Source organism: Sminthopsis crassicaudata, chromosome 4 (assembly GCF_048593235.1).
Source record: "Sminthopsis crassicaudata isolate SCR6 chromosome 4, ASM4859323v1, whole genome shotgun sequence".
NCBI classification, from domain to species: Eukaryota; Metazoa; Chordata; class Mammalia; order Dasyuromorphia; family Dasyuridae; genus Sminthopsis; species Sminthopsis crassicaudata.
Window position 1 is genome coordinate 192,788,541 of NC_133620.1, and position 18,371 is coordinate 192,806,911.

The 18,371-nt window shown below is 38.1% G+C and overlaps 1 protein-coding gene across 4 annotated transcripts in view; it reads left to right on the forward strand.

Moving 5' to 3' along the window:
- The window catches only part of TRAF3IP2 (TRAF3 interacting protein 2), a 58,788-nt gene that overhangs the window by 16,911 nt on the left and 23,506 nt on the right, over positions 1-18,371 (forward strand). Inside the window, exons 2-5 of one of the 4 annotated variants that reach the window (XM_074310081.1) lie at positions 3,380-3,465; positions 6,734-6,844; positions 9,302-9,452; positions 9,774-10,598. In XM_074310081.1, the coding sequence (XP_074166182.1) occupies positions 9,782-10,598 (817 nt within the window). In that variant the 5' untranslated portion in view covers positions 3,380-3,465; positions 6,734-6,844; positions 9,302-9,452; positions 9,774-9,781. The remainder of the gene's footprint in view (positions 1-3,379; positions 3,466-6,733; positions 6,845-9,301; positions 9,453-9,773; positions 10,599-18,371) is intronic. The other 3 variants (XM_074310079.1, XM_074310080.1, XM_074310082.1) reach the window with 3 other exon arrangements.

The window sequence follows — 18,371 nt, forward strand, 5'->3', positions numbered from 1 at the left end:
TTTATATGTCTTCCTATCCCTTCCTATATTCTCCATGCTCATCTCATACATGATTCCAATATTCAGTTAGCCATTCCCCCACTGAAAGACTTGGCTAGGTGGTGCAGTGGAAAGAGTTCCAGCCTTGAAGTCAGGAGAATTCATCTTCCTGAGTTCAAGTATGGTCTCGGACATTTAATGCTATATTAAATTAGTTAATCTTTTTTGCCTCAGTTTCCTCATCTGGAAAATGAGCTGAAGAAGGAAATGGCAAACCATCAGGTATCTTTGCCAAGAAAATCTCTCAAATGAGGGCATGAAGAATCAGATGTGAGTGAAATGACTGCACGATAACTGATGGACATTTACTTTGTTTGAAATTCTCTGTGCTGCTACAAGAATGAGACTCTGTAATGTATACTGGTTGTTTCATTCCACCTGACCCTGATGGAGTTGGGTGTCTACCAGCTGCATGTCTGGAACAAAGGCTATAGACACTACAACTGTTCCCTTCTTTTGTCATCTTTGCTAATTTGCTGGGTATAAGTTGAAACCTAAGAATTGTTTTGATTTTCTCGTTATTAGTGATTTGAAGGAGCCTCTCATATGGTTGTCACTAGTTTGTATTTCTTCTTTTGAGAGCTATTTACTCATATCCTCTTAGCACTTATTCATTGGAAAATGGCTTTTGATGTTATATTTTTGAGTTAGTTTCCTATATCAGACAAAAGTGACTTTTAACAATGAAGGAGAAAGTAACTGTCTTTTAAAAAGAAACATGCTTAAGAATAGAGCATTTTGAAAACAGATGTTTCCATCATTATGTGATATATTTTTTGTTGCCAAAACTGATGTGTGCCACTTATAAAATAGCTCATATCCTGCCACTTTAAAAACTTAGAAATACTATTTTCTAACCTTTAAAAAATCTTTCAAATAATGATTTCAGTAGGTTTTGAAACCATTTTAAAAAGATTTTCAAATACAACACTTCTAGATAAATTTTCTTAGAATAGTTGTGATAAGGGAGTGTGCAAATTTACTAGCCATATTTCAACAAAATCCTTTGCATAACTGATGAACAGGATATTAGAATGAGCTTCATGATTTTATAAGTGCAGCCAACAATAGACTACTGCCATTTGGAGCTACATATCTTTATCAAGGTATCTTTTTTCAACTGTTACAGACATCAAAATCAATACTGAAATAAGCTGCATTTAAAAACACAAACATGGCTATAATTTATAAATAAATAAATACACACATATTGGGAGCATATACTCAAAATATCTTTATGGGGTGGTGATTTTTTAAAAAGCTTGCAGAATACTGCCCTACAGAATAATATGCTGAACATAATCTTTGTTGTGAAAAATATAGTGTTTCAGGGAAAGATGCAAAATGAATAAACAAAGACAAAAGATGTAACTAGGCTTTCTGGTATTTGGGTCAAGATGTGGGGAAAGAACAATACAAGGTTCTATGGGGGCAGAAATCCCCACCCACCATATTTACCCATGAAACCCTGAGGCACCACTGCTTGGAAAGCTGATAGAAGATGCAACAAAACAGAGTTGGAGGAGGGAAAAGTTCTCTGGATTGAGGATCCCACCCCAGCTGATGCATTACAGCACCCTTTCTAATACTTGGCAGGACTCTTGGCTTTGGCAATTTGACAGAAGGTGCAGAAAGTAGTATGCCCTGGTCAGGTACAATTACACTGGGAGAAGGGTAAGCTTGTCCCGTGGAAGTCTGGTTCATGTCCCAACAGCCCAGTCAATTAACTTATCTCCATCCAAACCCCCGAAGGAAAGTATGTGATAGTAGGAAAATACAGGTCCCAAGAGGAGGTCCCTAAGAGTAGTAACTCAGGACCAAGTGATGGATGGAGTGATTTCATGATGCAGGCTCGATATGGTGACATTGGGAATACTGCCAGGAAGAAGCCCTCATCACTGCACTTTAATTGTGATTCTGAATATAAATTCTATTTACTATTTTAGCCCTTTATGGTAGGATAGATACCTTGGATACTTAGCAAATATTAAAATCTTTAAACTCCAAACCATGTTTTAAATATAAAACACAGCATATTCTTATATTTACCTTATGAATAGGTTCATTCCCTCATTATACACTACTTCTCATCATTTTTTTCTCCTTTTGCCAATCATCTTTCTATTCATTCCCTCTTTTCAAATCTGATTTAAAATACTTCAGCCACTTATTTTTCAACCTCTCTTTTTGTTTTAGACTTCATATTCTTTGTCATGCAGCTAGATGGTATAGTGGTTATAATACCAGATTTAGAATCAAGAAGATCTGAGTTCAAATTCTGACTCAGATACTACTAGCTGTGTAATCCTGGGCAAGTCACTTGACTTCTTTGTCTCAGTTTACTCTTCTGTAAAACAGGGATAATGATAGCCCCTACCTCACAAGGATTTTGTGAGGATCAAACAAGATAATGTACAGATAGTACTTTGCAAACTTTAAAGTGCTACATACTGCCAGCTGCTATTATTATTCCTCTCCATCTTCCTTGTTTAAGCTGCTATTTATCTCCTCCTTTCTCCTCTCCTACTATTGCTAGATTCTATTGGAGATCATATGAAATGTGATTAGTTACGTAGATATGCTAAAGCCACAATATTCAATTTGATTCAACAAAAATTCATTAAGTACCTCCTGTGTGCAAGGCACTGTGAAAGGTGGGGGATTCAGTTCGGTTGTTATCCTTGATTCTCAAAAAGGACCAAAATGAAATCTCTGTTAGAGTCAGGTTGGACACAACTAACTAGTGTATCCAAGTGGGGTTCATCAGTTTAATATGAACTCAGAATGCTCTGCCACAGGTCAGACACAAATAGTTCCTGTGAATATTTGGGGTAGATTCTCTAATTTGGTGCATTTCTCATTTCTTTTGAGCTAATTCACTTTCTCTGATGAAGGCAGGCCGTGCTGGACTATGTTAGTGTCTCCCATCCTACAATCTGTTCTAAAGTTCTTAAGAGAGTCTTTGTGAATGTCCACTTTTTCTGACCATCTTGTGAGCACTTGCCCTGTGTGAGTTCTCCATAGAATAGTCTTTGGGGAAGTGTATGTTTGGCATTTGAACAATGTGGCCAGCCCCACGGAGTTTGCTCTCTGCAGTAGAGTTGGAACGCTTGATAGTGTAGTTGGAGAAAGGACCTCATTGTCTGGTACCTTATCCTACCGGGTGACCTTCAGAATCTTCCTAAGACAATTCAAATGGAAGCAACTTAGTTTCCTGACATGGCGCTTGTAAGCTGTCCAGGTTTCACAGGCACACAACAATGAGGTCAGCACAACAGCTCTGAAGACCTTCAGTTCAATAGTCAGTCTAATATCTCTTCTTTCCTACTCTTTTCTTCAGAGTCTCCCAAACACTGAGCTAGCTCTAGCAATGCACGTGTTAACCTCATTACCAATGTATGCATCCCTGGAAAGTATACTGCCAAGGTAAGTGAATTTATCCCCAGCATCCAAAACTTCTCCATTTGCTATAACCGATGGTCCCACATATAGCACAAGCAGCAGAGAATCTATCCATATTTTGTTGCATCTCAGCTTTGGAGAGTGCATTGAGTGCACAATCATCTGCAAAGAAAAAAAAATGCATTAACATTCCCTCCACTTTAGTTTTCACTTATAATCTTTTCAAGTTGAAAAATTTACCATCAATGCAGCAGCTGATTTGGATTCTATGTTTGTCCTCATTGAAGGCATTTGAAATCATGGCTGAAAACATCATGCATGGAAGCAAGCACAGAGCCTTGTTTTTTGGGTGGGAAACCTCGAGAGTATTGTCCATTGTGCAGAAGCCAGGCAAACATGACAGGTGGGGGAGATAAAAAGATGAGCCGACTAAGGATAAGCAGTCCTCAGTGACCGTGAGGAAACCATCACATAACTTCATCTGTTCCAAAGATGGGCAAATGACAGACTGTGATCCACATGGGACTCTTAATTAAAGCCAACAAATGACTTTGTACTTGTAAGCTGACTCATCTCAGTGCACAAGTATTTTACAGATGATGATATACCAACTCACCAGCTTTAGAAGAGAAGTAGAGCTCAGGTCTACAGCTCTCATGCTTTTTCTCCTTTCTCTATCCTGGCCACTATTTTCCAAAGCACAGAACCCCATTTTGTCATCTTCTTAGATCTATTACATTAGATATTCCTGACTATCATGGTTTCCTCTGCCATCCTTTCCTTCTTCAGCCTTTATTGTTTTCTATTTCATCCCTCATTCCTCATTTTTTAAGGTCCAGGCTCTACTGATAATTATACTATTTATTCTTTTTCTTTTGAGAGACAATTGGGGTTAAGGGACTAGTCCAGAATCACACAGCTAGTAAGTGCTACGTGTTTAAGGCTGGATTTGAATTCAAGTCCTCCTGACTCCAGGACTGGTGCTCTATCCACTGCACTGTCTATCTAGCTGCCCCTATACTATTTATTCTTATCTATATCCTAATTGGATAGGTCTACAGCAACTCTTCAAGATCCTTTTTCCAGTTTCCAAACCACATAGATACATTAGAAAAAGAACCTTCTGAGGACAAAAAATTACTAGTTGGTCTCTCTATTTTGTAGCAGGGTTTAGATGACTACAATTCACAAATCAAACTTATGTGGGTCAGAAGAGCTGTGTGGTACATTATGCTTATTAATAATCAGACTAACCCTTGATCTTTCAATCTCATACCTTACTAATTCTCATCCCAGGTACAAAGATAATCAAGAAATATGTTCTGATATTGTCTCATAAATTAATAGAAATGCTCCCTCTGTCTGATGAATTAATTTGCTCTGATTCCCCCTCCCTAAGTAATTAAACCAGAGAAACCATTTTCTAATAAGTACTCTCTCTCTCTCTCTATTTCTCCCCCCCCCCCAGTCTCATAGGCTTAAATATACACCAATATTTGTGGCTCTATAATGTACTACAATACAAAGACATTTTAAAATTTTAACAATATAGCAAAATGAAAAAGATCACAACCTAATCATCTCTAATCATCACTAGCAACTGCATACTTCTTAATTCTGGAAACACTGTCCTGCCATTCAGCTCTCAGGATAGTAGTCAATTTCTCAAGAATTCTCTTTGGAATACTTATTCTACAGCATAAGTGTTAAAATTCAATTCTCTCAGGAAAGAAAGGTCTCTTCAGTTTTTCTCCTTGATAATTAACTTGCTCAGTATTTCAGCAAAGAAGTTCTTTTGATTCATTTTCCTAAGTACCTACAAAGTCTCTTTCCAGTTATGAAAATGAACAACTGATGTATAGTGCAATGAACATCATCAGGAGAATGTTGTACACAGTAACAGCAATATTGTTCGATGAAGAATTGTGAATGACTTAGCTATTCTCAGCAATACAAAGATCCAAGGCAATCCCAAAGGACTAACGATAAAGCATACTATCTGCCTCCAAAGAAAGAGCAGATATTGTTTGAATATAGACTGAAGAAATCTGTTTTTCACTTTGTCTCTTTTTTCTTTTATTCGAGTCTTTTTGTACAAAATAACTAATATGAAAATATTTTACATAATAGCACATGTATGACCTATATCTGATTGTTTACTATCTCAAAGAGAAACAGTATGGAGGGAAGAAGGAAGTGACAGAATTTGACACTAAAAACTTTGAATAAAAATGTTTTGTTTTTTAATTAAAAAATTGTTACCATCAAAGAAAGCGTAGGAACTTTGGAACTTGAGAGTAAAGGGACATGGACAAGAGATAAGGTGCTAGCTAAAATAATTTAAGTACTCAGTTTAACAAAAGGCTTTTAGTTCCTTGCATTAGCAAGTGGCAGACCAAGACAAACATTTTCACTAAGCCCAATACTCACTAAAGTCCCAAACCTTAAAAAATTCATGCTATGAGTACTAACTCAATGTTTTTGTGCTCTGGTAACAGAGTCAGGTCGTGGAAAGTAAAATCAGACTTAGATTAAGCTGTGGCTATATTTTACTAAGGAATTGTTAGTTATTGTACCTCATTCCATGCTGGGTTTCCTTTTTTGGGGGGGTGTTTTTTTGAGGGAATAGGGGGAGGTGAGTTGGGAGGGAGTTGATGTTAGTTTATTTTCTCATTTTGTTTGGATCTGTGGTTTAATCAAAGTAAGGAATTCCCTCTACCAATGCGCAAGGGAAACTATTTTTTCAGTTTATAACCTTAGTGTTGCATAATGGGTTATGTGACTTGTCAATTTATCAGTCAGTGTGTGATAGAAAAGAGGCTTGTCTTCTTGACTTTAATGTCAGCTCATTAGTTGTGGCGCTACACTACCTTTCCATGTTGATAATATGCTAACATCTAACATTTAGAGTTGTATTTTTGTAGAAAAAGTAATATTGAATAGATTGTGTGCTAAATTCTGTGTTTTAGTTTAGTTACCTATTCTAATATCCTCTAGTGCACCTGGTGACAGCTGTCTCAATTTAAGTAATTAAGGAGTGATTAAGCACCTTATATAGGACATGTCCTATAGAAAATTATCAAGATTGCAAATGTCACAATGATCTTTTCTCTCTGTCCCTCTCTCTCTCTCTCTCTATCTCTTTGTCTCTGTCTCTCTATGTTTCCCTCCCTCTCCTCCTTCCCTCCCTCCCTTTCCCCCTTCCATCTTCTCCCCTCCCCCACCTCTCTCTCTGTCTCTCTGTCTCCCTGTCTCCCCACCCCCCTTTTCTCTCATTCCCTCTTTCCCCTAGGCTGTTCTTTCTTTATGGATTCCAAGCACACATGAAACACTCCAAACACTGATTGTGCTGTGAGATTTGATCTGCTCACCACTCAAATTGGAAATATGACTTCAATTGCAGGTGAGTCCAACCCAATTAGTTCATTCCCTTTCTGTGTTGAAAATCAGTCCAAGTATATCTGCTCAGGATACACATGTTAGTTAAGATTTGGCTCCTTTGAGCACACTGCTTTCACACCCGTCTTTTTAGAAACAGTGTCTTTCAGAATAGTCTTTATTAAATGGGTACTCTCATCCCTTGTTGGGGTGTAAAAGTGATCCCAAATTCAGACTATGCCAACAATCACTAGCTGTGACTCTGGGCTTAACCTCCTTGAGACCCCTTAATAAAACGGAAATATTAATAACATGTATCTCAGGGAGTTGTTGTGAGGATCAAATGAGATGATTTATATAATGTGCTTTGTAAATCTTTAAGCCTATATAAATTGATATTATAATTATACTTGCTGCTTTTCTCATTCTTTTATATTAAATGTTCTGTGGAGTACCAATACAAATGTTTAAAAAGAACTGTTTTTCTTTTTTTTAAGTAACTGAATAAAAGTGTTGGAAGATAAAGCTCATTTCTATAGACTTACTGAAAATATTTTCAGGACAATTTTAGAAGGAGACAAGGTGACAGGGTGATAGGTATCACCTTGTTTAATTTCTTGAATGAATGGGTGAATAAAGCATTTATTAAATGCTTGCTTCGTGCTAGGCACTTTGGTAACTCTGGAGAATAAAAACAGAAAAACAAGATAGTCCTTATTCTCAGAGAGCTTACACTTACAGGGGCATATAATACATATGGAAATTTTCATTTGCCAGTCAGATTTCTTTTGTTAGGTCTCTATATTTTCAAAGCTTTCCATTCCATAATGCCTAGAGAACTATGAGTAGTTGGTATTTGTGCTTGAGTCACTTGTATCCTATTCTTCATGACTCCATTTGGGGTTTTCTTGGAAAAGATATGAATTGGTTTGCCATTCCTTCTCCAGATCCTTTTACAGGAGATATTATTGAAGCAAACTTAGTTAAGTGATTAGCCCAGGGTCACCCTGTTGTTAAGTGTCTGAGGCCATATTTGAACTCCAGAAGATATGTCTTACTGACTCTAAGCCTGCATTCTATCCACTGTGCCACTTAGCAGCCCAATAATTAGTAGGGTAATATTTAATATTAATAATGTCTTGTCACTTTGTCAATTGTTATTCAGTCATGTCTGACTTTTTCTGGCCCCACCTCAGGTTTTCTTGGCAGAGATACTGAGTAGTTTATCATTTCCTTCTCCAGTTCTCTTTACAGATAAGAAAACTGAGGCAAACTGGGTTGAGTGATTTAAGCAGGATCACACAGCTAGTAAGTGTCTGAAGATAGATTTGAACTCAAAAAGATGAATCTTTCTGACTCCAGACCCAGCAATGTATCCATTGTTCCATCTAGCTACCACCTAAAATAAATATTTTGTAGCACTTATTATATGCCAAGCAGTGTTCTAAATGCTTTACAATTATTATTCACATTTGCTCCTCACTGAAAAATCTGAAAGCTATTGTTAGCCCCATTTTACAGATGAGTAAACTGGGGCCAAAAAAAGAGAAGGTTAAATGACTTGTTCAGGGTCATACATTTTATAAGTATCTGTGACCACATTTGAATTCAGGTCTTCACAACTCCAGTCCCAATGTTCTATCCACTGAACCCCCAAAATGGATATTTTTAAAATTTTAAGTTTCACTGTTACATCTAAACCACTGTAAACAACAGTTTTTGCCAATGATGGTGCTCTATTTCCAGGACAATTTATTTGTTGAATTTCCAAGCGATTTGTTGTCTGTTAGTTTGTGAATGATTGTGAGTTTTTCTATCCACCAAGTTATGCCTTGCTAGGTATTCAGTAGTTGCTGAATTTTTATTTTCTGTAATAATATAATCTCCTTATATAATCTGCATTGATCACTAAGTCTAGGCTATTAGGTATAATTCTACTATAATTTCTAGTGTCCGTGACTTAGACTTAATTGCCATCCTAAACATTTTTATTTTCACAATTCACATTTGTTCAGTGTTTAGTATTGCGTTGGCTAAATTTATACAGATTTCACCCATCAGTGTTTTTTTTTTTATTCCACCCTTCAATTATACCTATTTCACAGATTCCGTCTGAAAGTAAAGCATTTTTTATTATATTAGCCCAATCCAATGGCACATATCTGTTATCAGTCTTTATTATTGCTCACTGAAATGATGTCTGCTTTTTCCAAAAGTATTTCATAGATTTAGAAAGACTTCAAGTATGAGTCCAACAGTCTTTTATTCAAGAACTAACTTAAGTAGAGGCTATTAGGTGACATGGTGGATATGTTAGACTTGAACAGGAAGTCCTGAATTAGAATCCTCTTTCAAATACTTAAAAGCTGTGTAACCCAGGGGATAAAATGGATAAAGTGCTGGCCCTAGAGTTATGAAGACTCATGGACCTGAGTTTAAGCCTGTGTGACCCTGGGCAAGTCATTTAACTCTGTTTCCTCAGTTTCTTCATCTGAAAAATGAGCTGGAGAAGAAAATGGCAAACTACTCCAGGATATTTGCTAAGAAAATTCCAAATGAGGTCTAAAAGAATTGGACATGAGTAACCTTAATCATTCTGTATTCAGAAGCTTAACCAAAGCATCAGTCACCAGGTAACACTTTTTTTTTCCTTTTGGACAAAGTGAAGCTTTGTTGACATAAGTATAAACTCCTTTCCTAATTCAACAGTAGACTATATTTTGTATGACTCTATGTAAGTTATTTGAGGGAGGGATGGTTTGTATTCCTAGAAGGAATATAAAGAAATTCTTAATTGATACAAAGTATAGAGACTGGTTTTTGCATGGTACTAGTATGGAAGTTTAAGCAGATCAGAACAGATGAATCTTGAAGCTGCATCAAATGGTAATATTGAAGAAACACTCTATATTCTGAAAACTTTCTGGGTTTTTTTGTTTGTTTGTTTGTTTCAGAAACTAGAATGAGCCGGAGCATTCCTGTTGAGGTGGATGAATCTGAGCCATACCCAGTTCAGCTGATGAAACCATTCCCAGAATATTCAATGGAAGGGGAATTTGAACTCCCTAGTCCAAATGATGGCAACATGGTAACCAGTGGCTCATACCCACCCAGATCTTCCTGCACTTCTCCAGGAGACCCTTCTCCATCCCATGAGACCCAAGCACTCACAAACCACTACTGGCTTGCAGAGCATCGGGACAGACATCTGCGTAATAAGATACTAGAAGAGTGTGAATATAGCTTCTGGAGGAGACACGCAGACCCTGGGAAAGATTTCCCCTCTAGTTCCTCAGCTGCCTGTGAGTCAGCGGTTGGAGCACTCTCCCCTAAGCATCCGTTTTCACTTATGGAAAAACGAAATCAGCCGCTGGGATCTCAGCTTTCAGCTGCTTCTCCTGACACTGGCCACGACTCAGGCAAATCAGACCAAAGTTTACCTAATGTGTCAGCAGACTCCCTTGGCAGGAGCCAGGAGAATGTGCATCGACTCCAGGCCCCTGGGAACCGAGGGCCACTGAACTTGCCCACAGTAGACACTGGGTATGACTCCCAGCCTCAGGATGTTCTAGGTATCAGACAGTTAGAAAGGCCGCTCCCCTTGACATCAGTGTGCTACCCCCAAGACTTCCCCAGGCCTCTTAGGTCCAGAGATTTTGTACAGGTTGGACCTCAGAGATACCCAGGATGTGTACAGATGCTGCCTCCTGATCCTTCTCCACATGCTCAGTGGAACTATCAGTACCATGGTCCAGGAGAGCCAGATCACCGTGTTCCATGTAAGTCCTACTTTAATTATATCAAACCCTTCACACTTGTGCTACTGAATGATGGCATCCCACTGTCACTTCCTTTCATGCTGATTAACCTGGATAATGCAAAATGCAAAGAAAGCATTTGACTTCCCTATGTGTTCTCTACAGGCTGGTGGATTTGGTCATTGTTGATGTTGTTAGTTTTAAGTTTTTCCAAGGCTGGTCTCACTTGCAACCTTCTTGGGTCAGTCACTCAATAAGTATTTATTAAGTTTCTACCATGCTAGCCATTGTGCTAGGTGCTAAAGATACAAATACAGCAACGATGGTACATTACATTCTAAAGAGGGAGATAATACCTCCCATTCTAAAGAGGGAGGAAATGGTAGCCAAGGAAAGGATATTTTGATCTCAGAAGTCCCATAAATGGTGAGTGGAGCCATAGGGCAGGAGATTGTTTTTCAAGTAGAAATAGCACTCTTGGAATTAAATACTGTTCAATATTTCAGAGCAAGTTCAGTATTTCAGAGCAAATATTGTTCAGAGCAAGAGCCAAGGCTGGAAGGATGGGAGGAGGACAGATGACTTTCAATGGAAAGATAGCCTAGTAGATGGTGGAATGGGATGTAAAATGTGGTCTAAGACCAGCTAGATGTGGTAAACGGAAACAAGCATTATTGTACTTAGCACAAGGAAGGGTCGAAAACCAGCTCCTGCCTCAAAATGTTTACATTTAATGGGGAACTTAACATTTTTATAAAGAGATTTACCAGATACATACAGAGCAGACTAACAGCTAAAGAGACTAGGAGTACTGAAGGAGGCCTGTGATTGTAAGAGGCAGAGGACAAAGAACGTTTCAGGACAGTTCAGGCCCAGAGCAGAGACCCACAGATAAGAAGTCTGAGAAGAGAAGGGATACTCCTCTTCCCTAGAAGTTAAACTCAGCAAACATTTACTGACCGCCTGTTCTGTGCTGAGCCCTATGCTAAGCCTTGGGGAAACAAAGACAAGACCCTCAAGAAGCTTGCACTGGCCTAGAGACTCAGTTTTACTGAAACTTGCCTGAAGCCAGAAGAGGATAAATACTACATGAACTTCTCCAGCCTCTTTCCCAAGATTCCAGGGTCCTGTCTTTTCAGCATTTATATGTGACTTCACACTTCTATATTGCTTCCCCCAGCTTAGAATGATGTTGGTGAGTGGGAAGAACAGGACCTGCCTGCTGAATAAGCCTGTCCTGGGGCACCTTTGATTTTTCTGAAGCATTCCTAAGAAAAATAGAAAGCAATTTCATGTGAGAGATAAGTAATTTTTCCAGTAAGTCCTGCCCTGCATGGCCTTTCATATTTTATAAGTAGCCTTCCCTTTTTGTCTGGTCATTGGGGAAGTTTGATCTTGCCCTTGGGCTGCAATTTTCACCCCCTATTCTCAGAACTGTACATTACTTTACCTTCCTGTTGAGATCCCAAACTAGCTTGTCTAGTTTTCTATCTCCTCAAATTCTCATCACAGCCATTCATCATGGGAAGTTTCCAGACAACTACTGTGCCTTCTTTCTTTTCTGAAGAGTGCTTTATTGGATTCCTAGCACTGCCAACCCTCTGGGTGGGGGCGATATTTCCAGAGAGAAGGACCCAATGTCGCTCTTAGCTTTTAAAAGGGTTTTGCTGAGACCATTGGGATTTGAAAGGCTCTCCAGAGTTCACATAATGGACATCAAAGAGCAGAGGTGATGAAGTTCATCAGAAGGAACCCGGGTGGCCTTCAAACTCCCAGCAGGTTACATTGAAGGAGAAGGTGCTGTGAGCTGAAATAACTTTAAAAAGAACCAATGACTGACGCCTTGTTTCCTGTAATTAGAATGTTTCCTCTCCCAAGTTTACCTTTTGAATTTCTCATCATGCTTTCAAACCTAATTCAGAGAGACATCGTGAAGCAGCTCAGTCTAGTGAGTGGAAAGAGGCCTGTCTCTGAGTCAGAGGACTCGGTTTGGCTCTCCTCTCTGACGTTTAGTGCCAGCATGATTGAACATGTCATTTGAGCCTCACTGGGTTTCACTTTCCTCATGTGTAAAATCAGGGTTGGATAAGATAGTTTCTAAGAACACTTTGGACTCTAGAGCTAAACCTTCATTGATCCTATCTCAGCATATGGTAGACACTTAACAAAAGACTTGCTTGATTGCTTGTCTGTCTGTCTATCTATCTATCTATCTATCTATCTATCTATCTATCTATCTGTCTGTCTGTCTATCTGTCTGTCTATCTGTCTGTCTATTTTGCTAAAACAATTGGGTTAAGTGACTTGCCCAGGGTCCCACAGCTGGGAAGTGTTAAGTGTCTGAGACCAGATTTGAACTTAGGTCCTCCTGACTTCAGGGCTGGGGCTCTATACACTGTACCTCTAGTTGCCCCCCAAATGCATAAGCAGTTTGACTACCCCACTCCCAGTTCATACCCATGTACTCTCACAGCCTTTTGCTTTGTCCCTTTGCATTTACCCACTTAGTTTGTAGAGAATGAGGTCAATGTGGATATCTTATTACACTACTAACCTGGAAATTCCCAGGGGGCAGGAATCATGTCTTTTCTAAACTTTGTATCTATCTAAAGGCCAAGTACACCCTCAAGAATACAGCATGCATCTCTGTTGGGCTGGCTACATTGTTTGAATGCCAAATGTATGCTCACTAAAAACTATTTTATGGAAAACTCACACAGGGCAAACACTCACAAGGTAGTCAGAAAAAGCAATACAAGGACATTCTCAAGGTCTAGACAGAGTTAAAACTGGAAAAGAAGTAAAAGGCAGCCCACCCAACCACTCTAAAACAAAATAAAACAAAGAACGTGATGATGGTCCAAAGCCTGACTTAAATGAGAATATTTAAAACCTCCATTGATATAAGACTGAGCTAAGATAGTGGGTATAAAGTCAGAGTTTCTCAGAAAATAAACAAGAGATCTATATAATAATAGCTAGCCTTTATATAATATTTTAAGGTTTCCACAGTGCTTCACAAATATCATCTAATTTATTCCCATGATAACTCGGGGAAATAGTAATATTGTTGTCCCCATTTTACAGATGAGGAAACTGAGGCAGATAATGATTAGGTGACTTTCCCAAGGTCACACAGCTAAGATGTGTCTGAGGTTAGATTTGAACTCAGGTTTTCTTGACTTCAAATCCAACATTCAAATAGTGCTCCAATTATCTATACAATATTTTTTATTATAGGACTCTGGAATGACTTTGAAAAGGAGAATGAATAAACCGAAATGATTATTACATAGAAGGGTATGTGAGGTTCAAATGAGATAATGGATGCAAAGCACTTAACAAATCTTAAAGCTCTATATAACTGCCTGTTACCATAATCATCATCTTTATCATCATTAGCCTCCAGTCACTAGGCCTCCATTTTTGTGATGACTGTTTTTCTTGAGCTTTCTAATGCACTCCTGCTAAACTCATTATGTCAATAGTGCCGGTACAATGACATATACACCCATACTTTTAATTTTAAACTGCATTATTAATGCTTTATTAAGTCTAGACAATTAATAAAACAATAAATCATGTTACGATTTGTGGTGATGGTGGACTTCTGAGGTCCAAATGCTTCCACTAAACATTTAACTTTGGGCTCTGCCTGGAGGTTTGATCTGGGTCCAGTATATGCTTGCCATACCTAAAAAAAGTCATTACATGATGGAACACAAACATGATCCGAAAAAATAAACAGGCTAGAATAAACAAGATGGAAAAGAGTTATCTAGAGCTGTGTACAGCTGCTCACAGCTGTGGGAGTTCCTGCAATAGTTTATACTATTTTTTCCTATCTTTTCTAAACTAAGTGCTTTATGTCTTGGAAGAAAAGATAAAAATAATTTTCTGACACAGAATTTGAGATTAGATTTTTCTTACTCAAGGCCAATGATCTGTTGTTACCTACCTAGTAGTGATTTTGTCTGGTGCTGGCCTTTGCCTTATCTTCTCCATAGCTTTAAGCAATTAAAAATGTTATTACTTCCATGTGTGTCTCCTACGTCTCTAACCTGTCCCCTCTTCTCTTAGAGGGAGAGAGACATAGAGACAAACAGCCCCCCGCCCCCCCCACACACAGAAAGACAAACAGATAGACAGAGGCAGCCAGAATGTGACCAGCTAGATTTGGTCCAGGTTGTAAAGGGTTTTATATACCAAAAAGAGGAATTTGTATTTTACTCTAGGATCAACCACTGACAATTTATTGATGAGGAGAATGCTATGATCTGATGCGCCTTTTAAGAAAATACCTTTCTCTTAGTTACTTAATCAGTTTCCATAGGTTGAATGACTACAGCTGTGCAGATAGCCCAGATCTGTCTGTCTAGTCCTCGTCTGTCTCCTGACCTCCAATCACATGCACATCCCCAACTGCCTATTGAACAGTTACAGCTGGATGATCCATGGTTGCCTAAAACTCAACATGTTCAAAACAGAACATTTTCTTTCTCTTAGATCAAGAGTTCACAACCTTTTTGTGGGTGATAGATCTCTCTGGCAATACTGTGTTTCAATGCATAAACTAAACATATACGATTACAAAGGAAACCAATTATATTGAAATGAAAATTATTTTTCCCCAGACAAGATGATAAAGTCCCATTAAGAACCTTTCCTTAAATCCACTCTTCTTCCTAACTCCTTTATTTCTTTCAAAAGCACCACTGTCCTAGGCTTCCAGGTTATAGCCTCAGTCATCCTCAGATACTCATTCTTCCTTCCACCCTACATATCATTTGTCAGCAATTGTTGAATTAACTCCACATCTTTCACATCTATTCTTCTCTCTCTAAAATGACTACCACTCTCATCTGAGCCCCTCTTACCTTTCACCTTTCACTCCTACAGTAATCAAGTTGTTTTTCTTGCTTCAAGTTTCTCTCCACCCCAAGTCCACCATCTTCACTGCTGCCAAAGGTATTTTCTTAAAGGACATGCCAGATCATAGCTTTCTCTTAGTTAATAAATGCCAGTGGCTGGCTTCATGTTGATTCTAGAATAAAATACAAATTCCTCTTTTTGGCATGTAAAGCCCTTCACAACCTGGACCAAGTCTAGCTGGTCACAGCTCGGGCTGCCTCTGCCTTTGTCTCTTTCTGTGTGTGTGTGTGTGTGTATGCATGTGTCTCTGTGTGTGTCTCTCTCTTCTCTTTTCTCTCCTCTTTCTCCTCTCTCTTCTCTTCCTCTTTCTTGTCTTTCCTCCCCCCAACACCCATCTCTCTCTTCCCTTGTGTTCACTGCCTTCTTTTTTCGTATAATATTTCATTCACAGGGGTGGGGAAAGAGAATACAAACAATTCTTACATTTACAGTCACAAAATTGGGTGTTTTCACTCAATTTAAGTGATAATTAAGTTGTAAGAAGCTTCCCTCATTAACCATTTCCATCTAGTCCAACCCACTGAGAAACTGAATAAAATCTCGAACAGTACAGTTTTTCCATGTAGCTGAAAAGAATCTTAAAAATTATCTAATCCAACTCCTTCATTTTACAGCTGAGAAAGCTGACTCTAAGAGAAATGAATTGTAAAGATCATATAACTAGAAGTGATTGAATTGAGGCTTGAACCTACAATAACATACTATGTCCTCTATAAATACACTCTGCCTTCTTATTGATGTGTACATACTTTTACATTTTTGTTGTTGGTGTGATATAGAGTCAGTAGGAAACTAAAGCAGGGCTCTAGGTACTATTCTTTGGATGAAGGCAGCTAGATAGTACAGTGGAATCAAGACTCCCCTTCATGAATTCAAATCTACCCTCATTTACTTACTAGCTGTGTGATTCTGGACACGTCACTTACTCCTCCCTGTTTGCCTCAGTTCCTCATCTGTAAAATGAGCTGGAGAAGGGAATAGCAAACCATTCTAATACCTCTGCCAAGAAAACCCCAAAGCTGGATCATGACGAGTCAGACATGAGATGATATCTTTGAACTGGAAGTCTGAATAGCCTCCTTATAGTCAGGCTAGTGTCCTTGACTATCAGAAGTGAGGATCATTAGACCCTGGAATACACCTTCGGACAAGAAAACAGCCTTCAAATACTTTTAGATAAATATAAAATTGCAATCATGGGATTCAAACTTAGAAGAGAACTTAGAGGGCATTTACTCATTTTCTAGATGAGGAGAAGTAAGGCCCAAATTAGGAGAAGTAACCTAAGATAATTTAAGTGGTGAGGAGGAGAGCCAGGATTCAAATACATTTTCTTTCAGTGACACATTCCAGGGCTAAGCCTAAGAGAAAGAGAGAGAAGAGGGGAAAAGGAGCAGCCAGTGCTACAGAGTGCTTTGGGGCATCTTGGAAGCGTGTAGAAGTATAAAAACTAAGCCATCTTTAACCTGAATAATGTTTCTTAAGTCTAAGGAGAAGGGGGCAAGGGCTAATGTTTTTCCTTCATTGTCTATTCATATTAAAATTCAATCATTGATGTTACTGTGGAGACTTGAAACTTTAATTGAGATGCATTATGAAGCAGGACCTAGTGCTGGGCCTAGGGTGGGGGAATGTTGTTCATTTTCAGCCAGAAGACCTGCTGTTGAATTCCAGCTCTGACACCATCTAGCTAGGTGTGACCCTGAACAATTAAACCTCTATGGATCTCATTTTCCTTATCTTTTAAAAAACGGATCAAAAATTCCCACACTAGGTCCCCAACAGCTAAGTAAAACAATAAATAGAGTGTAAGACCTGGAATCAGGAAGTTTCATCTTCCTGAGTCCAAATCTGGTCTCAGACACTTACTACATGTGTGATCCTGGGCAAGTCACTTAGCCCTGTGTACCTCAGTTAAATGTACATAAAATGAGCTGGAAAAGGAAATGGCAAAACAACTTTACTATCTTTACCAAGAAAACCACAAATAAGTTGGTTGAAATGACTAAGCAACAAAAAAAAAAAAAAAAAAAAAAGGTACCAAGATCCTTTTGATGAAAGTACTTAAGTACTATAATTTTATTTGAAGTAAAATCATAGAATACCACATAGCTGTGGCTTTCCCTATCCCTAAGTTAGCTATCTCTTATTTATTTATCCCTTATCTATTCCCTTTACCATATACTACAGGTGAGATCACAGTAGCTCTTGGTCAAAGACCTGGGTTCAAATCTTGCCTCTGACACTGACTAATCATGTAACCTTGCAGAAGTTATTTAATTTTCCTTGAGTCCATTTTTCTCATCTGTAAAATGAGCATATTGGATGAGATGCTATCTAGATTCCTTTCCAGATCTAGACTGATAATCTTAGAGCACTTTTTTTAACCTAAAAAAAAAATCTGTCAAAATTCTATATTTAAAATGACTAATATAGAAATATTTTACATGATTATAATGTATAACTTGTGTCATAATTATTGTCTCAAAAGAATGGAAAAGAGGAGAAAGGATGAGATGTTATTTGGAACTCAAAACTTAAAAACCAATATTAAAAATTATTTTACATGTAATTGGGGGTATCTTTAAAAAATTCTATATGATTATGGTTGTACTATTAAATTTTGTTGATTGAGAAAATGCATAGTGATAAAAATAAGTGAATTCATCGATTAGTTTAAGTGAAATTAAATTATATTAAAATCATATTCATCTGAAAAATATATGTGTAACATATGTATCTGAGACATTATTCAGTTTGCAGAAGATATGTTTGCTTATTATATTAGGCTGAGTTATTAATGGGATGGCTGGAACTGTTTTGAAAACTTTCAGAGCCTGGAAATCTGGATGAAGTGATGAA